This window comes from Pollachius pollachius (genome assembly GCF_949987615.1).
Source record: "Pollachius pollachius genome assembly, chromosome: 2".
NCBI classification, from domain to species: domain Eukaryota; kingdom Metazoa; phylum Chordata; class Actinopteri; order Gadiformes; family Gadidae; genus Pollachius; species Pollachius pollachius.
Genome location: NC_136935.1, coordinates 3,410,799 through 3,428,787, shown reverse-complemented (window position 1 = coordinate 3,428,787; position 17,989 = coordinate 3,410,799). Strand labels below are relative to the sequence as shown.

Sequence of the window (17,989 nt, the reverse complement as noted above, 5' to 3'; positions counted from 1 at the left end):
TTATAGACTGTTATATATGTTCCATGCACAGTTATAGACTGTGCATGGAAATGTTTCCCTCACAAAAAAAGCCTTTTGCTTTTAAGGAAAGTAACAGCAGAACCGATTATTTGAATACATTATCTTTATGAAGGCATACACAATGTCTGGGTTAAAAACGGGTCCAATGAAAACCATAATTAAAACCTTACTTTACAGCAGGAAACACTAGTGAGTTTGTAATACTTAAAAAACGTTGTAGTCATTCGAAAGCCAAGAATACACATCAGTTAGCGAGTGGTGGGAGATACGTAGTGTTTACCACCGCTCATCAAAAGCCCGTGTTTCTGAGTTCTGCTACGGTCGGATGCTGGTGGTGTCTGGGCGTCGCGGGCGCCGTCAGCGGGGCTGGATGTGCTGCCGCGTGTACTCCCAGACCAGCAGGGCGGCGCTCACGTGCACGTTGAGCGAGCGGATGACCCCCTGCTGGGGGATCTCCACGCACACGTCCAGAAGCTGCAGAAGGTTGGCTGGGATACCCTCCCGCTCATTGCTGTAGGAGAGAGAGAGAGAGAGAGAGAGAGAGAGAGAGAGAGAGAGAGAGAGAGAGAGAGAGAGAGAGAGAGAGAGAGAGAGAGAGAGAGAGAGAGGGCAAAGAGAGAGACAGACAGACAGACAGAGAGAACAAGAGAGAGCAGAGGGCAGAGAGAGAGAGAGAGAGAGAGACAGACAGACAGAGAGAAGGAGAGAGAACGAGGGAGAGAGAGCAGAGGGCAGAGAGAGAGAACAAGAGAGAGAGCGAGAGAATAAAGAAAGAAGAAAAATACACAGACAGACAGCCAGAGTAAATATCAGGAGATTGATGGAGGAAAACAATATGGAAGCTTACAGAGAAACCCACATGTCTGGGCCGTCCTAATGATCATAACTCCAAATGTCTTTCGTAGTGTCAGAGAAAGCGGGGGCACAAATGCCCAAATTAATTAAACTAAACTTAACACACATGCAAATGAGCTCAGTGACTCATTGAGCACAGCGCAGTCCCCGATATACTTGTGCATTGATGGCAATCATAAACAAATAATGAGGATTTCTCCCTAATTACAAGGGGACGCAGAGGGGGGGGGGGGGGGGGGTGGGGTCCAGCAGGGTGAGAAAGCCCAATTTGTTCAGCTACATTTATCTAAAGCAATCACAGCCCTCTGATGAGAGATTACAACCAGGACCTGCTGTGCTGGGGAGAGGGAAGCCGCTCCGACACGACAGCCATCATTGTCCCACACAGGCTGCCGGAGCTCGGGCCGGCTAGTGCCAGCCCCGCTGACACTAGCCGGGTTTAGTGGAAAGGAAAGGGTCGCTTTTCATTTCGTCTTACATCCAGAGGAACAGTGAAGCTTGGCTATTTCGGTAATTCAACGAGAGTACTGCCTCATCACCCTGTTTGAAATACTGCGGTCAGCAACATGAACTCTAATTTCCGCCAAGAAAGTGGAAATGGGGTTTGATGATGTCTTCTTGTTACCTGTGTATTCATCCTTGAACGAGACGCCGACTTCCCCCCCCCCCCCCCCCCCCCGACCTGCACATTCAGGAAAAGATCTGTAATCCCTTCAGTGCTATGACAATAAGCCCGACGTCGGGTGATAAATCCGCTGGCATCGCTCTCTGCGCATCTCGTATGGATTTCTTTGTGTAACATGTTTCCTGCGCCGGGCTCCCGAGGGACAGCCAATTACGGGCCGGCGTGCCCTGACAGGCCGCGGCGTGGCGTTAAGGGAGCAGGGTAGAAAATAGAGAAAAGAATCACGTGGGGTCCCCCCCGCCCCCCAGGAAAACAACCGCTAAACTGTTGAGACGGCGCTAAACAGCCCGGTCAGCTCACACCTCCACCTGCCAGGAGCAACGAGGTCAACGCCACTGTTTAGCGCCCCACTGCCCTGGCTGTTGCGCTGTGCCGTGAGGGACTTTGACGCTCTGCCTCTTAGAATAGGGCTCCACGGAAAACGTAGAGTGTTTGCCATTTGCCTTTACACGTGCACCAATTTAATGACGTTCAAAACATCATAGAAGAATCAAGGTGCAAATGATTACCGTATTTTCCGCACTATAAGGCGCACTTAAAAGCCGGTAATTTTCTCAAAAAACGACAGTGCGCCTTATAATCCGGAGCGCCTTATATATGGATCAATTGGTTAATTGGTTGATCCATACTGGTTGTAAACGGCGCTCTGTCAAAATGTTTCAGTATGAAAAACCAATAAAAACAATTTAATAATAATAATAAAATGTTTCACTACGACTACGATAAAGCCACACCGCTTGCAGCATTACGGCTATCGTAGTCAGTGCACACAGCATTTTACTGCGCTTACTCACAGTCCCAGTATCTCACAGTATCACACTCACAGTATCTTCTATGCTATGCGCCTTATAATCCGGTGCGCCCTATTTATGAAAAAAGTTCTAAAATAGGTCATTCATTGAAGGTGCGCCTTATAATCCGGTGCGCGTTATAGTGCGGGAAATACGGTATTAGTTCTGAGTGAAAGCGGTGCGTTCATGCAACAAGCGGCTGTCAAGAATCGAAGATCTGCTTTTTTTTCTTTTGGTTGGACAGAGCGTTTGTTATGCTTGATGTTGTGTCAAACCAAAAAAACGAATTTGATATTGATTTATTTTAGCAGCCTTTAAACTCATGGAAAGTGTACGGGAGCACCCCTGAGTTTTTGAGGCCAACAGTGGTTTTTGGTAACCACATACCCGAGTAGCAGCAGGGTCCTCTCAGGGAACTGGTAGTCCTGAAGACTGTGGCTATTAGCGGTCTGTTCCACCCCCACAATGCAATAGCCTTCACTCTTCTTCAGCTGCAGGAAGTCCGTGAGCTCCACAGGTTTCACCTGGGGAAGAGAGACCCAGGTTACCATGTTATAGGTATCCAAGTAACCACGTAGCAAACATCAAAGTACATCAAATACTATGTCGCTAACATCAAAGTACCACGTACCAAACAAAGTACTGTGTACCATACAACCAAGTACCATGCATCAAACATCAAAGAACAGCGTAGCAAACATCAAAGTATCGTGTGGTAACACACAATGAGCCAAAGATTAAAGAACCAACGTGTAGGATAGAGGCCATCTTAACTTCTCATCCAATACTATAATCATTCCTCCCCCATGATACACGGCATGCAAAACTAAGCTACCATGTCACTTCGGTGCGGTGACATCTCGACGGGTTAAAGTCACATTGCTCTGGAGGGTTATGTAGGTGCGCCACATCACGGAAGCAGCACTCAAAGCTGGCCCTGGAGTGCTTTGACTTCATCAGCGACAGGTGAGCCGAGTAAGAAGCTGGCGCGTCGTCGCTCACCTCCAGCAGAGGCAGCCACAGCTCCGAGGAGACGCTGAGCGACTGGAAGTGCTTGTCTTCGACGCGACGGAGGCTGTCCAGGACCAGGGCGCTGGCGCCAAAGATCTCACAGGTGCGGCACAAACCTGAGACGTACAACGGACGCTAAGAAATTGTGCAGAGGAGGCAGCCGTTTTGTTAGGGTTGGAGAAGGTGGTGGGTTCAGGGAGTTCGACATCGCATCAGTTAAATATACCAACAATTAAACGTCAGCCATGGCAGGGCATATTAGCCTAGGATGGGCTGTACATGTGTACAAATATGAAAAGGTAACACTTATCCGGGGATTTTACTGGATGATATAATAATGAACATTGACAGACCCCGCCGTATTACTCAACGCAAATATTGGCTTTTCTTTTTTTTTTTTAACAGGCTATCTCCACAACAAACACATTTAAATGGATTCAGCCATTTATGAATCGGCACTTGGGAGCACAATGGCCTCGGGGGCTGAGAACACGAGATAGGTCTGTGAATAAGGCCTGATAAGGAGAAGAACAGCCAAGGTCTGGCAACAGATGTATTGTGCCGCCTGACAAACGACCGCAATCCACGTTCTCCAAGTGCTTATCAGAAAACGGCACGAAGAGGGGAAGCACTCAATCCCCAAAGCGGCAACACATTTTACGTGGGGATATTCATTCACACGTCCAAGTAGGTTCAGAATAGTAGATTTCACAAAACATATTTGGAGCACAGTGAATTTGAGGGGGGTCACGTATCCTAACACGGTAACACTCATCCAGTAACGAGCCTCCCCCCCCCCCCCCCCCCCCAGATCTCTGACCTCCGAGGTTGGTGGGCTTGTCGATGAGCGAGGCCACCACCAGCAGCGCCCCGTGGGACTTCCCCAGCCGCGCGGCCCTCTGCTGGGGCGCCAGCTGCAGCTCTGTCTCCTGCTCCTGGACGCCCAGCCGCCAGGGGGTGATCTTCTTCTGCACCTCGGCCCAGCGCTCCTCCTTGTCCTGCTCGCCTGAGGTTGGGGGGGGGGGGGGGGGGGGGGGGGGGGGGGGGGGGTTGTGATTTCTGTGTGTGTTTCTGTCAGATAATTAGCAATTATTCGCCAAAGGCGGAGTGAATAGTCCTCAGGCTCCACCATTCACGGAGCCTGAGGTGAATAATTGTTTTAGTATAACACTCCAAAAATCATCGAGATAACACTTTTTGCCAGGATTTGTTTGTTTCATTAGTGGTTTGTTTGTGTTATTAGCGTGACGAGACGACCGTCACGCAATATCCCGAGTTTGAGATCTCAATCATGGGATATTGCCCAATATCCCGAGATAGCGAACCAATCAAATTGCGCCATTATAGGAGGTTCACGTGTAGCATATACTTACTCTGGATAGACAGACACAACAACAACAAGTTTCTCTTCCGTGTGCGTGTCTACAAGGGGGACAAGTCCGGCCCCTTCTAATATGTGATTGGTTGCCAGAAAATGAACGGCAGTGACGACAGCAGAGCCTTTCTGAAAGGTTCTGATATTTTAAACTAGGAGAGCTGGAAGCAGCCACGTGAACAAAAAACGGGTACAGCGTTTTTTTCTGTAGGAGGGGGCCAACAGCAAACATCACACCAATGCGGCAACAAACATTGCATTTCTTTTGGTATGTCTTTGTTTTTCCCCATGAGCTCCCACACTGTCTGATGTTATAGCTTCTGTTGGACGTCTCAGATGGATCCTGAAGACAGACACGACATTGGGAGACTTATACCTCGGTGTCGTGGGGTACGTGTTTATACGCCCCTCTCTAAGAAACATATCTACACATAGAGGGGCGCTAAGGACCCCGACTGGCCCATTTTATATTTGCAGATATATTTTCTGGTTTAAATCTCTGCGGCATGTGAAAACATTGTTTAGCAGACGTAAGATTGACTAGTTCATAGGAAGCTCTCAAATAGGTACCTTTGCACCCCACCATCAAATTCACATTATAAAGACGACCTGAATTAGATTAATTGTGAAGTGGCCGTGAATACTTTTGCTGGTGGTTATTCCACACAGAGGTAGTATAACCCCCTCAGTACAGTTTGTTGTAGGGCTGGGTGATTAATCAATCGATCGCGATTTTAGCGTCAAACGAGCAGAAAACTAATATAATCAAGTTTTCGTTTTTTTTTAATATGTTTTATAGAAAGTGTAGAACAGCTGGATACATATCTGTACATTGTTTTAGATTCGATCATTTTCTTTTTGACCATTTTGTGTATTTTTTTAAGGCGAATTTTCTAAGTTCTCAGTTACAAACTGTTTTTCGGGAGAGACGTGCTGAATAAATACATCATGTTTTCAAACTCAAAAAAAATCGTTTGAATAATCGTAATTTCAGTATTGATCAAAATAATCGTGATTATGATTTTTTTCCATAATGGAGCGGCCGTAGTGTGTTGTGGTGCTGGGTGGTGGGGGATGGGTGGGTGGTGGAGGGAGGTGGGGTGCACCTTTGTCCTGCTGGATCCAGTCCCCAGGCTGGAGCAGGCGGAGGTCCGGGGAGGAGTTCCTCAGAGGCAGGGCCGGGCTAGGGAAGAACACCGCCATCTTCTCGCACTTCCACACTGGGATCCACTCGTCGTCCGACAGCTCCGACAGGCTGGGGAAAGTGTACAGTATGGTCTGTAGGACAGGAAGCAGAATTAAACGATTTTAGCGGACATCGCCGACACAGCCTCGAAAGAGTGCACATGCATCAGCGACAACTGGAACCAGCTTCCCCCCCCCACCTCGACGCTGTAGTCCCTCGTGGGGTGGAAGGCTCCGAAGAAGAAGTGCTCCTGAATCCTGGTCCAGTTCTTGTTGGCGTTGCTGATCCAAAGCGACATAGAACAGTGTATGGAGACATGGAGCAGTTAAGGATCAAGGTATACTGCCAGGCCGGGAGTCCAACACCCTAGCCTATTACCTCCCCCGCCCCAACCCCGCAAATATGGGATCCAGCAGTCCTGATATGTTATAGCAGAACTTCTGGGGGGTGCCAGGGCCATAAACCACAAACTAAAAAGGGGCGGAGTTAGGCCTCTAGAGATATTTTACTGAAGAGAAACTCCCCGCCTACAGCAACATGATCGGCCAGAAACAAATACGAAGCTGAACCGCCCGGTCACTAGGGCTGAACGATTCATCGAATTCAAATCGAAATCCCTATGTAATAGAACGCGATATGCAAATCGCAAAGTCCGTTATTAAAAAGATAACTATATGTTCATTTTTTTCCCAAAAAAATGATTATTTGTTACCGTTACTGTTACAGAACCGTTATTTTAAATTCTATTCAAATAAAAAATGATTTACTTTTCTTTTACGATTCAATAGTTACATAAAGATGTTAAATCAAAAAATAAACAGAAATTAATCAGCAAGCAGTTTGTTTACATGTTGACTGCTTCGAATGTTGTGTTGGTCACACTAAAGAATGATTTATTGCTTTTTTAGTGAATAATACAGAACACAAGGAACTTAATAAATAAAAAAAATGGCAGATTAAATCCCAATCGCAATATTGGCCCAAATAATCGCAATTCGATTATTTCCCCAAATCGTTGGGCCCTACCGGTCCCCCAGATTCCATCTTTTCTGCCGTCAGACTAACGATGTCCATAGAGGGTAAATGAGTGAGACTGGCGTTGCCCCAGAATGCCCGCCGCTCACCCAGCGCTCTGCATGGCCTCCGCCTGGCTCAGGCAGGTCTCCACCACGGCCGCCAGACCGCCCAGGCATCCGCCCGCCCGCTCCGCCTCCGCCCGGGCCGCGGCCAGGCCCCACACCCTCTTGAGGGCCAGCAGTGCGTACAGACGCACGCTGAAGTTGTGGCTGAAGCACCACTGCAGGATGACGTCCAGGGCCCGGCGCCACTGGGGGCCCTGAAAGGGGTTGGGGGGGGGGGGGGGGGGGGGGGGAGAGACATTCAGATGGAGGACGAGGAGAGCGAGAGACATTCAGATGGAGGACGAGGAGAGCGAGAGACATTCGGATGGAGGACGAGGAGAGCGAGAGACATTCGGATGGAGGACGAGGAGAGCGAGAGACATTCGGATGGAGGACGAGGAGAGCGAGAGACATTCAGATGGAGGACGAGGAGAGCGAGAGACATTGAGATGGCTGGACGAGGAGAGCGAGAGACATTCAGATGGAGGACGAGGAGAGCGAGAGACATTCGGATGGAGGACGAGGAGAGCGAGAGACATTCAGATGGAGGACGAGGAGAGCGAGAGACATTCAGATGGAGGACGAGGAGAGCGAGAGACATTCAGATGGCTGGACGTGGCGTGCGTTGAGGATTGATGAGGATATTGTGGAATGGAAACTAAAAGATTAAAATAATAAAAAAAAAACATGCAGTAGCACAAATAGGCTTATATTATGAAACTGTATCTACCATCATGTATGTATATATAAATATGTTTGAATAAATAAAACCCCAAAGTGACCTTATCCTTCAGTTTAGGTACGATGAGATCCAAGTGTACTACGACGGACAGGAAGGTGCAGATGCTTGTCTTGGTTTTCTCGTGATCCTGAACAGCAACAGAAACAATATGCAGAAAATGTCCTCAAATCCCAGCAGAGTTGTATGATTTCCTTGACATTGAGTGACATCTTTATAATGGAAAATTGGAATTGCTCCATTGTAAGACGCCTGTCACAGCAGGCAATTTGTTTGGTTTCTGTCTGCTTTTGCTTTTGTCTTTTTTTCTTTCAGTCTTTCGATCTATATGTTTCACTGCAGATACACACAAAAACGGGAGGGAAACAACAAGCGCAGACAGTCCCTGTTTAATCCTCTGTGTCCAAATAAAAAGGGAATACATGAAAAAGATCTCAAGAGAGTTTTAAACAGACATTACAGGACAGGACAGTGGCCCCAGGAGACGTGCAGGTCTGATGGATGAATGAGACCCACCATTCTGAAGCATCCCCAGAATCTCTCCATGTGCTCCGGGTAGCGCTGCAGGATCAGGATCATGGTCCACTCGATCAGGTACTTGACCGAGGCTTGGTTGCTGCAGAAGCCCGCCGCGAACACATCGCCCAGCAGAGAGGCCACGAACCCCTGCCAGACGACACGCATTTCACATTTTAGGTCAGGTCCACAATGTCAAGTACATCGGGCTTTAATGTCAAATACAGCCGTTGTCTGATCATGGGTAGACAGGTAACCGTGTCAGGAGTACAACAGTAAGGGCTGTGTCAACATAGCAGGTTTTTTTTTCATAGCGCCAGCATCTTTTCTGTTGTGCAGCTGCCTAGAGAAAAACACTACACCCGTGCCCTTTTCCAGAGCGCTCCGACTTTTTTTAATGCCTCTCCCAGCACCTAGTTGAAAAAATCCAAACTTCTGAGAAAGGTGGTACTCGTCACCCTTGTAAACACAGAAATGGAGGAGAAACTTGTTCTCGTCGTGTCAGTCTTCAGGATCCATCTGAGACGTCCAACAGAAGCTATAACATCAGAGAGTGTGGGAGCTCATGGGGAAAGACAAAGACATACCAAAAGAAAGAAACATAGATGATAGAAAGCCGAGAAGCGAGTCTAACATACAACGCAGTTAGAGTTGTGACGCCAGCGCTTTTCTGCTAAAGATCAACCCTATGTTGAGACGGAAAGGCAGAAAAGCTTTGTTTCACGCACGCACGCACACACGCACAAGCACACGCACACACACACACACACACACACACACACACACACACACACACACACACACAGCAGCAGCATTGAGCTCATTGCTAATTAATGTATGCCAACAAGAGTGCTGGGGCCAATCAGTGGAACTTACCTCTTGGAGATTAGGAAGCAGAAGCAGCAGGGTCTGCCACACTCTGTTCTTCACGCGGTGTTGCAGAGAGTTGCTATAGTAGCGTGTCTTTGTCTTAGATATGTCTTTATCCTAGGGTGAAGGGGGGGGGATGAGGGGGGTTTGGAGGGAATGAGGGGGGTGTAGTTAGTTGTGTACTTTCAGCCGAGATATGACACAGATACGACATAAAACACGACAAACATCAAAGTTACCATGGTGCTATGTTTGCAACTGTTGCTATATCGGTACAGCTATAAATGAAAGAGTCGAGGCAGGGTTTACGATACACATTTGTAGCAGCAGCACATCTGGTTTTAAAGGGTGTTTGTTTGAGCCCAATAGCACCTTTTGCAGAAGCTGTGTGACGAGTTCCTCCAGGAGCCTCCGGTGTAGCGGCCTGGAAGGATCCAGATGACTGAGGAGCGCTAGCACACACACGCGCGGGGTTTGATCGTCCCGGTTATCCCTGAAGACACACACAGACACTCACACTATTGTACTGCAATTTGTGTGACTAAAAGGGCACTCTAGTGGCACAGCCTGTGTTCTCACCCCTTTAAACAGAATGCTGTATTTCTTCGTGAAACATAATATCATGTTGGGACAGAACGATGCAGTTTGATCATTCAGGACACCCTTGTTGCTGTGCATTGTTGGATAGTTAATAAGTCTATTTTATAGCCATGTTTGATGTTGAAAAATAGATGATGGATTCAGCGGCTCACCCGTTAACCACCAGGTTCACGGTACAGTCCTCTCCCAGCTGCTCTACGTAGGTCTGGACCTCCTGGATCAGCCTGCAGAACAATGACAAAGCAAGAGAGCGAGTCAAAAGGGTTGGTTTGAACCCGGGAAGGAGGCAGGACGCTGTGTACACCACCGGACTGGGCTGGGCGCTTTGGCCTAAAAATACAATCTCCGTTTTTTTCAAACCAAACCCGATTATCGATTTTAATCGTTTATTTCTATAGGTGAGAAATTTGTATTTTTTTTAAGTTTGGATTTTATTTGAAGAATAACAATGATTAACAAAAGCAAAATAAATAACACACATCTCCCACTATGCTGCGTGCCTCAGTTTAAGATCTTGGAATAAATGTGATGTGCTGCTGCTTTTGGTTGCCACGGACTTCAAGCAAACTCTACACACTCACTTTTTTCAGTGCATGCTGCCATGTCGACATTAAACCTTTTTATTTTTAACTTTTTCAAAATCGATTATTCGCCCAGCTCTACCGGAGCCCCACCTCACGTCCCTCCTGTACACCGGCCCGTAGACGCAGGCCTCCGTCAGCACGTGGACGTAGCGCAGAGCGCTGGCGATGGCTGCCTCGTCGCCATGGTGACCGGCAGGAAGCCAGCAGCGGCAGCACTGCTCGATCAGCACGTTGATCACCCCCGTCTTGGCCTGGGACAGCACCATCAGCTCGGCCGAGATCTGTACCAGAAGACACAGTTGGAAAAACAACAGTCGCCATGACAACACAGTCCAAAATAACATTTGACCCATGTTTGACCTTTCTCATCATTCACCCTCTGGCTGGTTAAAAGGGATCCTATTTTAACATGCGTGATGTTGACAAGCCGTTACAAGTCCTTTAGCATTCCACCCCATAATGACCTCACACATTAGGAGAGTTCATCATGATTAATGATGGACAGACCAACAGATCAGCCTACCCATAGGCTGATCTGAAGCCAGTGGGAGTGTAAGGGGCTGATTATGGCCACACGTTCACGCAATGCAAGGCCTCTGCGGACGCTTCGACGCAGTCGGATTTAGGTTTTAGTGAGCGGACCAATCGCAGCCCTTGCTGCTGCATCGCCTCGACGGAAGGTTACGATTTTTGGGAGGCGCACGTCCGGCCCTCGCGGTGGAAGCAAGGAGGGCCCGCAAGGAGGTAAGGGGTCCGTCGCCCCCTTGCGTTGCGTGAACGTGGGACCATAATCGGCCCTTAAGGGGAGGGGAGTCACCTGTTTGAGGATGGAGGTGAGCTTGGGCGCCTGGTCCTCCTCCAGCTCAAGGAGGCTGCGGTGGAAGGCAGCCCCGACAAAGGCCCTCAGGGCAGGCCAGAATTCCTGGGGGTTGCGGGTCAACCCCTGGACCAGCTCCCAGCCCAGAGTCACGGCGTGAACGCACAGATCCTCATCGCACAACGCCACCTGGGGGGGGGGGGGGGGGGGGGGGGGGGGGGGGGGGGGGGGGGGGGGGGGGGAGATGGAATGTTAGTTATTGTGTAGTGATGCTTTTCTGGTCATTGTTAAGTATTTAATCATGAAATGATTTGTCATTATGTGAAGAGTTTGTTGTGTTTGAAAGAGCAACAGTGTTTCTCATGAGAGATGTGGCCAAACAATGTCTTTATAAAAAAATAGGTTTCAGTATATTGACATTGATTCAGGACTTTCAGTGCCATAACTCTCTGGAGTCTCTCTGAAAGTGGCAGAGTATTGGCAACGATGCATTCTGATGCAAGCCCTATACATGTTTTTATGATCATGAAATTATGTACATTTTAGCAATCTACTTACATTTCTTACAGCCATCAACATGACCCCTTCCTTGTCATTCAGAAAATCCCCGTAAAGAACACCCACGTCAAAGTACTAGAAAGCACTTGAACTCGACTTTGAAGTCTTCGTGCGCGACCGAACTATACAGGCGCTCACCTTGGCCAGTGCGGCACTCATGAACGTCAGCACCGGAAGAACCAGGCCGCTGGGCAACAGAGTCAGGGCGTCCACGCTGCGCCCCAGAGCGGCCCTGAGCGTCTGATCGGAGAGGGCGGTGGTCTGGCCCGGGCCGGCTTGCCTGCTGAGGAAGCCCAGGCACACCCACTGGTCCCGGACGAAGTGGGCGGCCGTGCGGCCCCAGTCCTGCAAGCCCGCGACACTGAGACAGACGATGGCCGGGTTATATACGCTGTCACGCTGAGACCAACCACGACGGCCAGACTGGCCAACATTAGAAATAAGGACTTAAAAAGGCCTGCAATGCTTCGATCATTAAATCAATACCGCACTGCTTATGGTGGAGGGATGTGAATTAAAGGAACACAAACTGTAAACTGTGTGATCATTATCCTCATCATTATTATTATGATGATATCTTCCTCACCTCTGACCGGACGCGGGTTTGAGCAGGGTTTGGTTGATGTTTCCCAAGGAGAGTGGGCCCTGGGAAGCACTCGACGCGGGGCTGTAGAAGTAGCTTTGTAGAGACACCAGCACAGACGTTGTCTCCGGCGTCCGGTCAGCGGCTTGCCGCTCCAAGAGGTCGCAGGTCGCAGCCAGCGACGCCATGGCAACCGCCTGGGCGACCTGGCTGGCCACGGAAGGAACCTGGTGGGCAAAGGAAAAATAAAAAGCCTATAGCCTCATCGTGTCAACACAACGCCGGGTTCAAAAAAACAACAGCTGTGTTGTCCGACGCGTGCGGTGAACAGCGAGCTGGGCACCTGCCGCGTGGTGTTCGTGAGCACGTCGAGGCTGACTTGGACGAGCTTGGGGAAGTAGGTCCGGTGCATGTTGCCGCTGTACTGCGGCGAGGCACCGTACAACAGCACCAGCTGACTCAGGACGCACAGATACAGCTCGGCCCGGCCCACGTCCGAAAGCTGTCGACGGCAAGGGAGAGGTGTCAGTGTACGGCTGTGGGGACTCCATGTTCATAGTTTTAAGATGGCGTGGCTGTGATGAGAAGAAATGGCCACTTACCTCCTGCAGCTCACTACACAGACGTCGCAGTATGAACTCTTGGACCGAGTCGACCACTTTCAGAACCAGGTTCTTCATAGTTAACAATGGCGTGTCTTCTGCAAAAGAGAAAGTACATATAAAAAATTGAAGCTTTTGAATTGAGCCCATGAATATTTTTATTGTAATTGTTTTTGGGGTCATTTTGCACATCAACTTCTCCTTTAACTTGATTTTAGCATTTGGCAGTAAGGCGTTAGAGTGCTTCTTCTCCTGGGTAACAGCCCCTTCATAACCATCCATCACGAGGTTTGTTTTCCTCCTTAAACCCCATCAGACTGCCCGCTGGACCGCCCACGCCGCGGTCACACTGACCGCAGCCGTAACTCCCCAGCAGCAAGCACCTCCAGTGTGAGGTCACGGGCGTCATGGTTACCAACCCGGCAGCTTCCTGTCATCGGGCTCTTCTCCCAGCTGGAAGAGCCGCAGCGCAAGCTGCAGGCACTTGTCGGTCTTGCGCAGCGGCAGGTAGGCGTTGGTGCTCAGCCTGCCCAGGGTGTCCACTAGGGGGCCTAGGAGCTCCTCCACCAGACCTCCCCCTCCTCCCTCCTCCACCTCCATATCCACACACAGGAGCACCGCCCTGGCCAGCTTATCCGCCTCTTTGGGGTCCGGCAGCCGCTCAGTATGACCTGAAGAAAGGGACGTGGTGGTGAGTGGGTGAGGGAGGGAGGGAGTGAGTGAGTGAGTGAGTGAGTGAGTGAGTGAGTGAGTGAGTGAGTGAGTGAGTGAGTGAGTGAGTGAGTGAGTGAGTGAGTGAGTGAGTGAGTGAGTGAGTGAGAGAGAGTGAGTGAGTGAGTGAGTGAGAGTAAATGAGTGAGTGAGTGAGTGAGTGAGTGTGAGAGAGAGAGAGAGAGTAAATGAGTGAGTGAGTGAGTGAGTGAGAGAGAGAGAGAGAGAGTAAATGAGTGAGTGAGTGAGTGAGTGAGTGAGTGAGAGAGAGAGAGAGAGTAAATGAGTGAGTGAGTGAGTGAGAGAGAGAGAGAGAGTAAATGAGTGAGTGAGTGAGTGAGAGAGAGAGAGAGTGTGAGTGAGTGAGTGAGTGAGTGAGTGAGTGAGTGAGTGAGTGAGAGAGAGACAGAGAGAGAGAGAGTAAGTGAGTGAGTGAGTGAGTGAGTGAGTGAGTGAGAGAGAGAGAGAGAGAGAGAGTAAATGAGTGAGTGAGTGAGTGAGTGAGTGAGTGAGTGAGTGAGTGAGTGAGTGAGTGCAGTGATTGAGTGAGTGAGAGAGAGAGTAAATGAGTGAGTGAGTGAGTGAGTGAGTGAGTGAGTGAGTGAATGCAGTGAGCTTCTAAATCTGTCAAAGTCTTTTTTTTTCATGGATTGTGTTGGAGTCGCATCACCTCTCCTACCTGTGCTCGCTGGGACTTGGAGAAAGGAGTGGATTTCAGACTGGACATGTGCTTTGATGGATCCTTTATTTGGCAACGCGCTGTGTTCAACGCTGGGCTTGAAGTTGCCCTCATTGTCTGACAGCCAGGCAGTCACCTGTGGTTCGGGGTGGGACAGAAAGTCCACGGTAATAAAGCAATTACTTGCATTCAGTGTAAAGAAGACTTGGGAAAATTGTTGTCTTTAACTGAATTGTATATAATTGACACACACACACAAACACACACCCACACACATTACCTGTTTCCAAAGAGGTGTCGCTCTACACAGTGACTCATCTGCATGGAAGTGCGTCAAAAAACTGAAGACCTCATCGAGAGTGACAGCATCCTTTTTTACAGAAAAACAAACGAAAAATAAAACAATTCAATGGAAAAGCATACAATTTTGTTTCAAAACGGTTCAGTATTTCGATTTTTCGCAAACAAGACATTGACTGAAATCCACCCAGTACATAAGTTGTCTTACCACTTGCATGAGACAGAGGGCGCTGTTCAGGAGGTAGCACTGGGACGCTCCCCTCAGCAGGACTGGATGAGTAACCATGGTGACCCGCAGCACCTCCCTGAAGGGCACAACAGGAAGAATATCAACCCACTGCATCCAAGACACCACCAATGGTTAGCCATATAGGCTAGGGTAGCACAGGGACTAGATTAGAATAGGAGCTAGGTTAGCATAGGGGCCAGGTTAGCATAGGGGCCAGGTTAGCATAGGGGCTAGGTTAGGCTCTAGGTTAGAATAGGGGCTAGGTTAGCATAGGGGCTAGGTTAGCATAGGGGCTAGGTTAGGCTCTAGGTTAGAATAGGGGCTAGGGTAGCAAAGAGTTTGTTGATTATTGTGTCAACGAAAGCTTGCTCAAGTGTTCCACCACTAGGGATTCTGGCTCCTTAACAACCTGTATCATTCTGTCCTTACTCCAAAGTGGATTAAAAGGCGTCTAATAAACCGCCTGTAATAATTACATCCAACCATAATTAGAAAGGGCCCCCTCTGGGCTCCAGATGCGGTGCTGAGGCTACCTGATAGCCTGCAGGCCTTGGCCGCCCAGCAGCGGGCTGCGAGGAAGGCAGGACAGGGCCTGGGAGAGGAAGAGGACGGGCACGGCGCACCAGTGACGAGAGCCCAGCCGCTGGATCAGCGGTAGGAGAACCGCGCCTGGGGCAGGGGGAAGACGGGGGGGGCCGACACATGGGTTCAAGGAGCTTCAAGGCCTCGGGTCCTAGATCATTGTATATTGCACTTGGCAAACATATGGTGGTGTGCTGCCGAAGCATAATCTGAATTATTAATTAGGCCCTAAACCCGAATGCATTTAAAAAAAAACAACAACTAAAGAATTTCAATTTCAATGACTATAATAATAATAAATAAGGTTGTCACGTAGGGATAGAAATCATACTTTGTGATTAACATGAAGAACAATAGCAGCGTTATGTCATAACGTAAACAAACATAGCTCGCCACCTCTTTCCTCTGACGGAAGGCTGCTGAAGAACGACGTCAGAAAGGCTGTGAGTTTGACGCCAAGCTCAGGACAATCCCCTATGCTCTGCCCCATGGCCCTGGACGTCACGAAACAAAAAGACTCTCAAACCGGACACAATGTGGTGGCCTCCACTTTAAAGTAAAAGGTTATTCCACATACATAACATACTATTTTTGACATTAATATACTCACCTGTGGAAGAGTGAACTTTCAGACAACACATCCATGAAGGGGCCGACTATAAACTGGAAAGAGAAACGAGTCGTAACACTTCATTATCATCATAATTCCCTAATGACACACAAATATGAACGTTTCGGTATAGATGAATGGAAACATCAGCTTGAAATCCCGATGGATGACGGGACGGTTGACCGGCACCTGGGAGAAGGCGGACGCGAAGGCGGGCTGTCGGAGAGCCTGGAGGTCCAGCAGGTGGTAAACGCCCTCCCTCATCAGGGACTTGTTCTCGCTGTCGAACATGCGCTGGTACACGCACAGCAGCCAGGAGGGGTGACAGCAGGCCCCGCCCGACGCTGCAAGACCCATCGATTGAAGGAGTTGAGGATACACACATCCCTCCCCAAAACTTGCATTTCTTATGAAACTGGGTTTAATTAATTAAATATTTTTTTTATTTTGATAAATACGTTTGAGTGCGAATTGACTGACTGACCTTGCGTATCCGTGGCGGTTGTCTGGATCAACGCGTCGATTCTGTTGAGCACTGGCCGCACGACATGGATCTGTAATAGCAGTGTAATAAATAAGTAACACAGCATCTACACAAAACTATAATGGCTGTGGATGAATAAATAAAAACAATGTTCACTCGCCTGGTTTTCCTCCAGGGTCTCCATCACGAGTGCATAGTCCTCCCAGAGCTCTCTGAGCAACTGGCTGTCTTTCGGTGACCATCTGAACAATAGCTCATCTACAGTTTCAGGTTAAAAGGAGATAAGGTGAACTTCAAAAGACACCCGTGGAAAAATAACGTTGTGATACGTTACCAAACTAATATTGTTTAAGAAAAGAGTAAAAAGTAAAATAAGTTACCTTCTTCTGATGGACAGGTCGGACACGCAGCTCCCTGTTCTTCCGAAAAGGCCACACATCTTTTCAGCAGATACAACGATCGCTTACGACACACCATGTCCTTATGTGTCAGCCCTGCCTGGACGATCATCCAAAACTGACGCTCCAATCGTGCGTCAGGTCGACTGGAGCTGATGCTGAGGTCCTGACACTTCGCTTGCAGGTCACTAGGAGGAAACAGGTGATCTGACAGCACCGTCAAACACAACAGGGTGCGCTCTGTCACCGCAGCAGTGTCGTCGCTCCGGTGCCAGGTGAGCAGCTCGTCCAATGTGAACTGAAGTACGCTACTTAACCTTTCCCCAGGCTTGCAGGAGTTCAAGAGGGTCAGGAGCAGTCTTACCGTGACTTTTGAAACAACAGCCTCGGGAAACGTGCGGATGCAGTGTAAAGCGGACGACAGTGTAGTTTGAGTGAGCTGTTTATCCAAGGTAATAGACGGTAAAAGAACGGCGATTACTTCAATGGCAACTTCCACGTTAAGGAGTTTCCCCTCGGCGTCGTCTTCTTGCAGTGCTGGCAGGACAGTGTTGGCCAGTCGCCCCACTACATCATCACCACAGTGAGGGATGCAAACGCCTAGGAGTCTGCACGCTGCAGCGGTACTCTGTCTGGGTCGAGAGTCTTGAAATGCAACGTTTTTATCACTGACATTTTCTTTTGATATCTTTAAGAGGAAGGGGACGCACTGATCCCAAATGATTGATTCGATCTTTGTGACGACCTGTTGTCTTTTCGCACTTTCAAACACAACCTTGTGATCATCAGATGTGCCGGCAAAATGCTGTCCGATTCCTTCAATGAATGCTGTCAGTGCTTCTACCCTTTCCTTTTCTGGCCACGATTCCTTCGGCCAGGACAAACTATCAAATAAAATGTCATAATTGGGTGCACTGGTTAAAAGAGCGTTTATCAAAACAGAGGACATTGTAATGTGAACGGCGTCGGTTCGGTCTCTCGCAGTGCCATGCGTGTGCGGTGTAAACTTGGGAGTTGCCGGCGGATCGTAAACTTCCTAGTACGTCAACAGAATCTATCGCGAGATTTGGGACTGTTCGGCA

At 48.9% G+C, this 17,989-nt stretch overlaps 1 protein-coding gene across 1 annotated transcript; it reads right to left on the bottom strand.

Moving 5' to 3' along the window:
* Window positions 1–58: 58 nt before the first annotated feature.
* On the bottom strand, window positions 59–17,856 carry tarbp1 (TAR (HIV-1) RNA binding protein 1; the record flags this gene model as incomplete). The annotated part of the gene is made up of 29 exons (XM_079729327.1): window positions 59–532; window positions 2,740–2,876; window positions 3,355–3,479; window positions 4,184–4,369; window positions 5,845–6,016; window positions 6,124–6,205; window positions 7,049–7,260; window positions 7,828–7,914; window positions 8,301–8,450; window positions 9,177–9,287; window positions 9,543–9,663; window positions 9,923–9,994; window positions 10,445–10,635; window positions 11,172–11,360; window positions 11,868–12,090; window positions 12,316–12,539; window positions 12,656–12,814; window positions 12,915–13,012; window positions 13,334–13,585; window positions 14,305–14,440; window positions 14,585–14,674; window positions 14,813–14,909; window positions 15,367–15,502; window positions 15,812–15,909; window positions 16,026–16,078; window positions 16,215–16,369; window positions 16,510–16,579; window positions 16,670–16,767; window positions 16,890–17,856. The coding sequence occupies 29 exons, from the start codon at window positions 17,854–17,856 to the stop codon at window positions 379–381; spliced, it is 4,845 nt and encodes a 1,614-aa protein (XP_079585453.1). The 3' UTR covers window positions 59–378.
* Window positions 17,857–17,989: the final 133 nt, after the last annotated feature.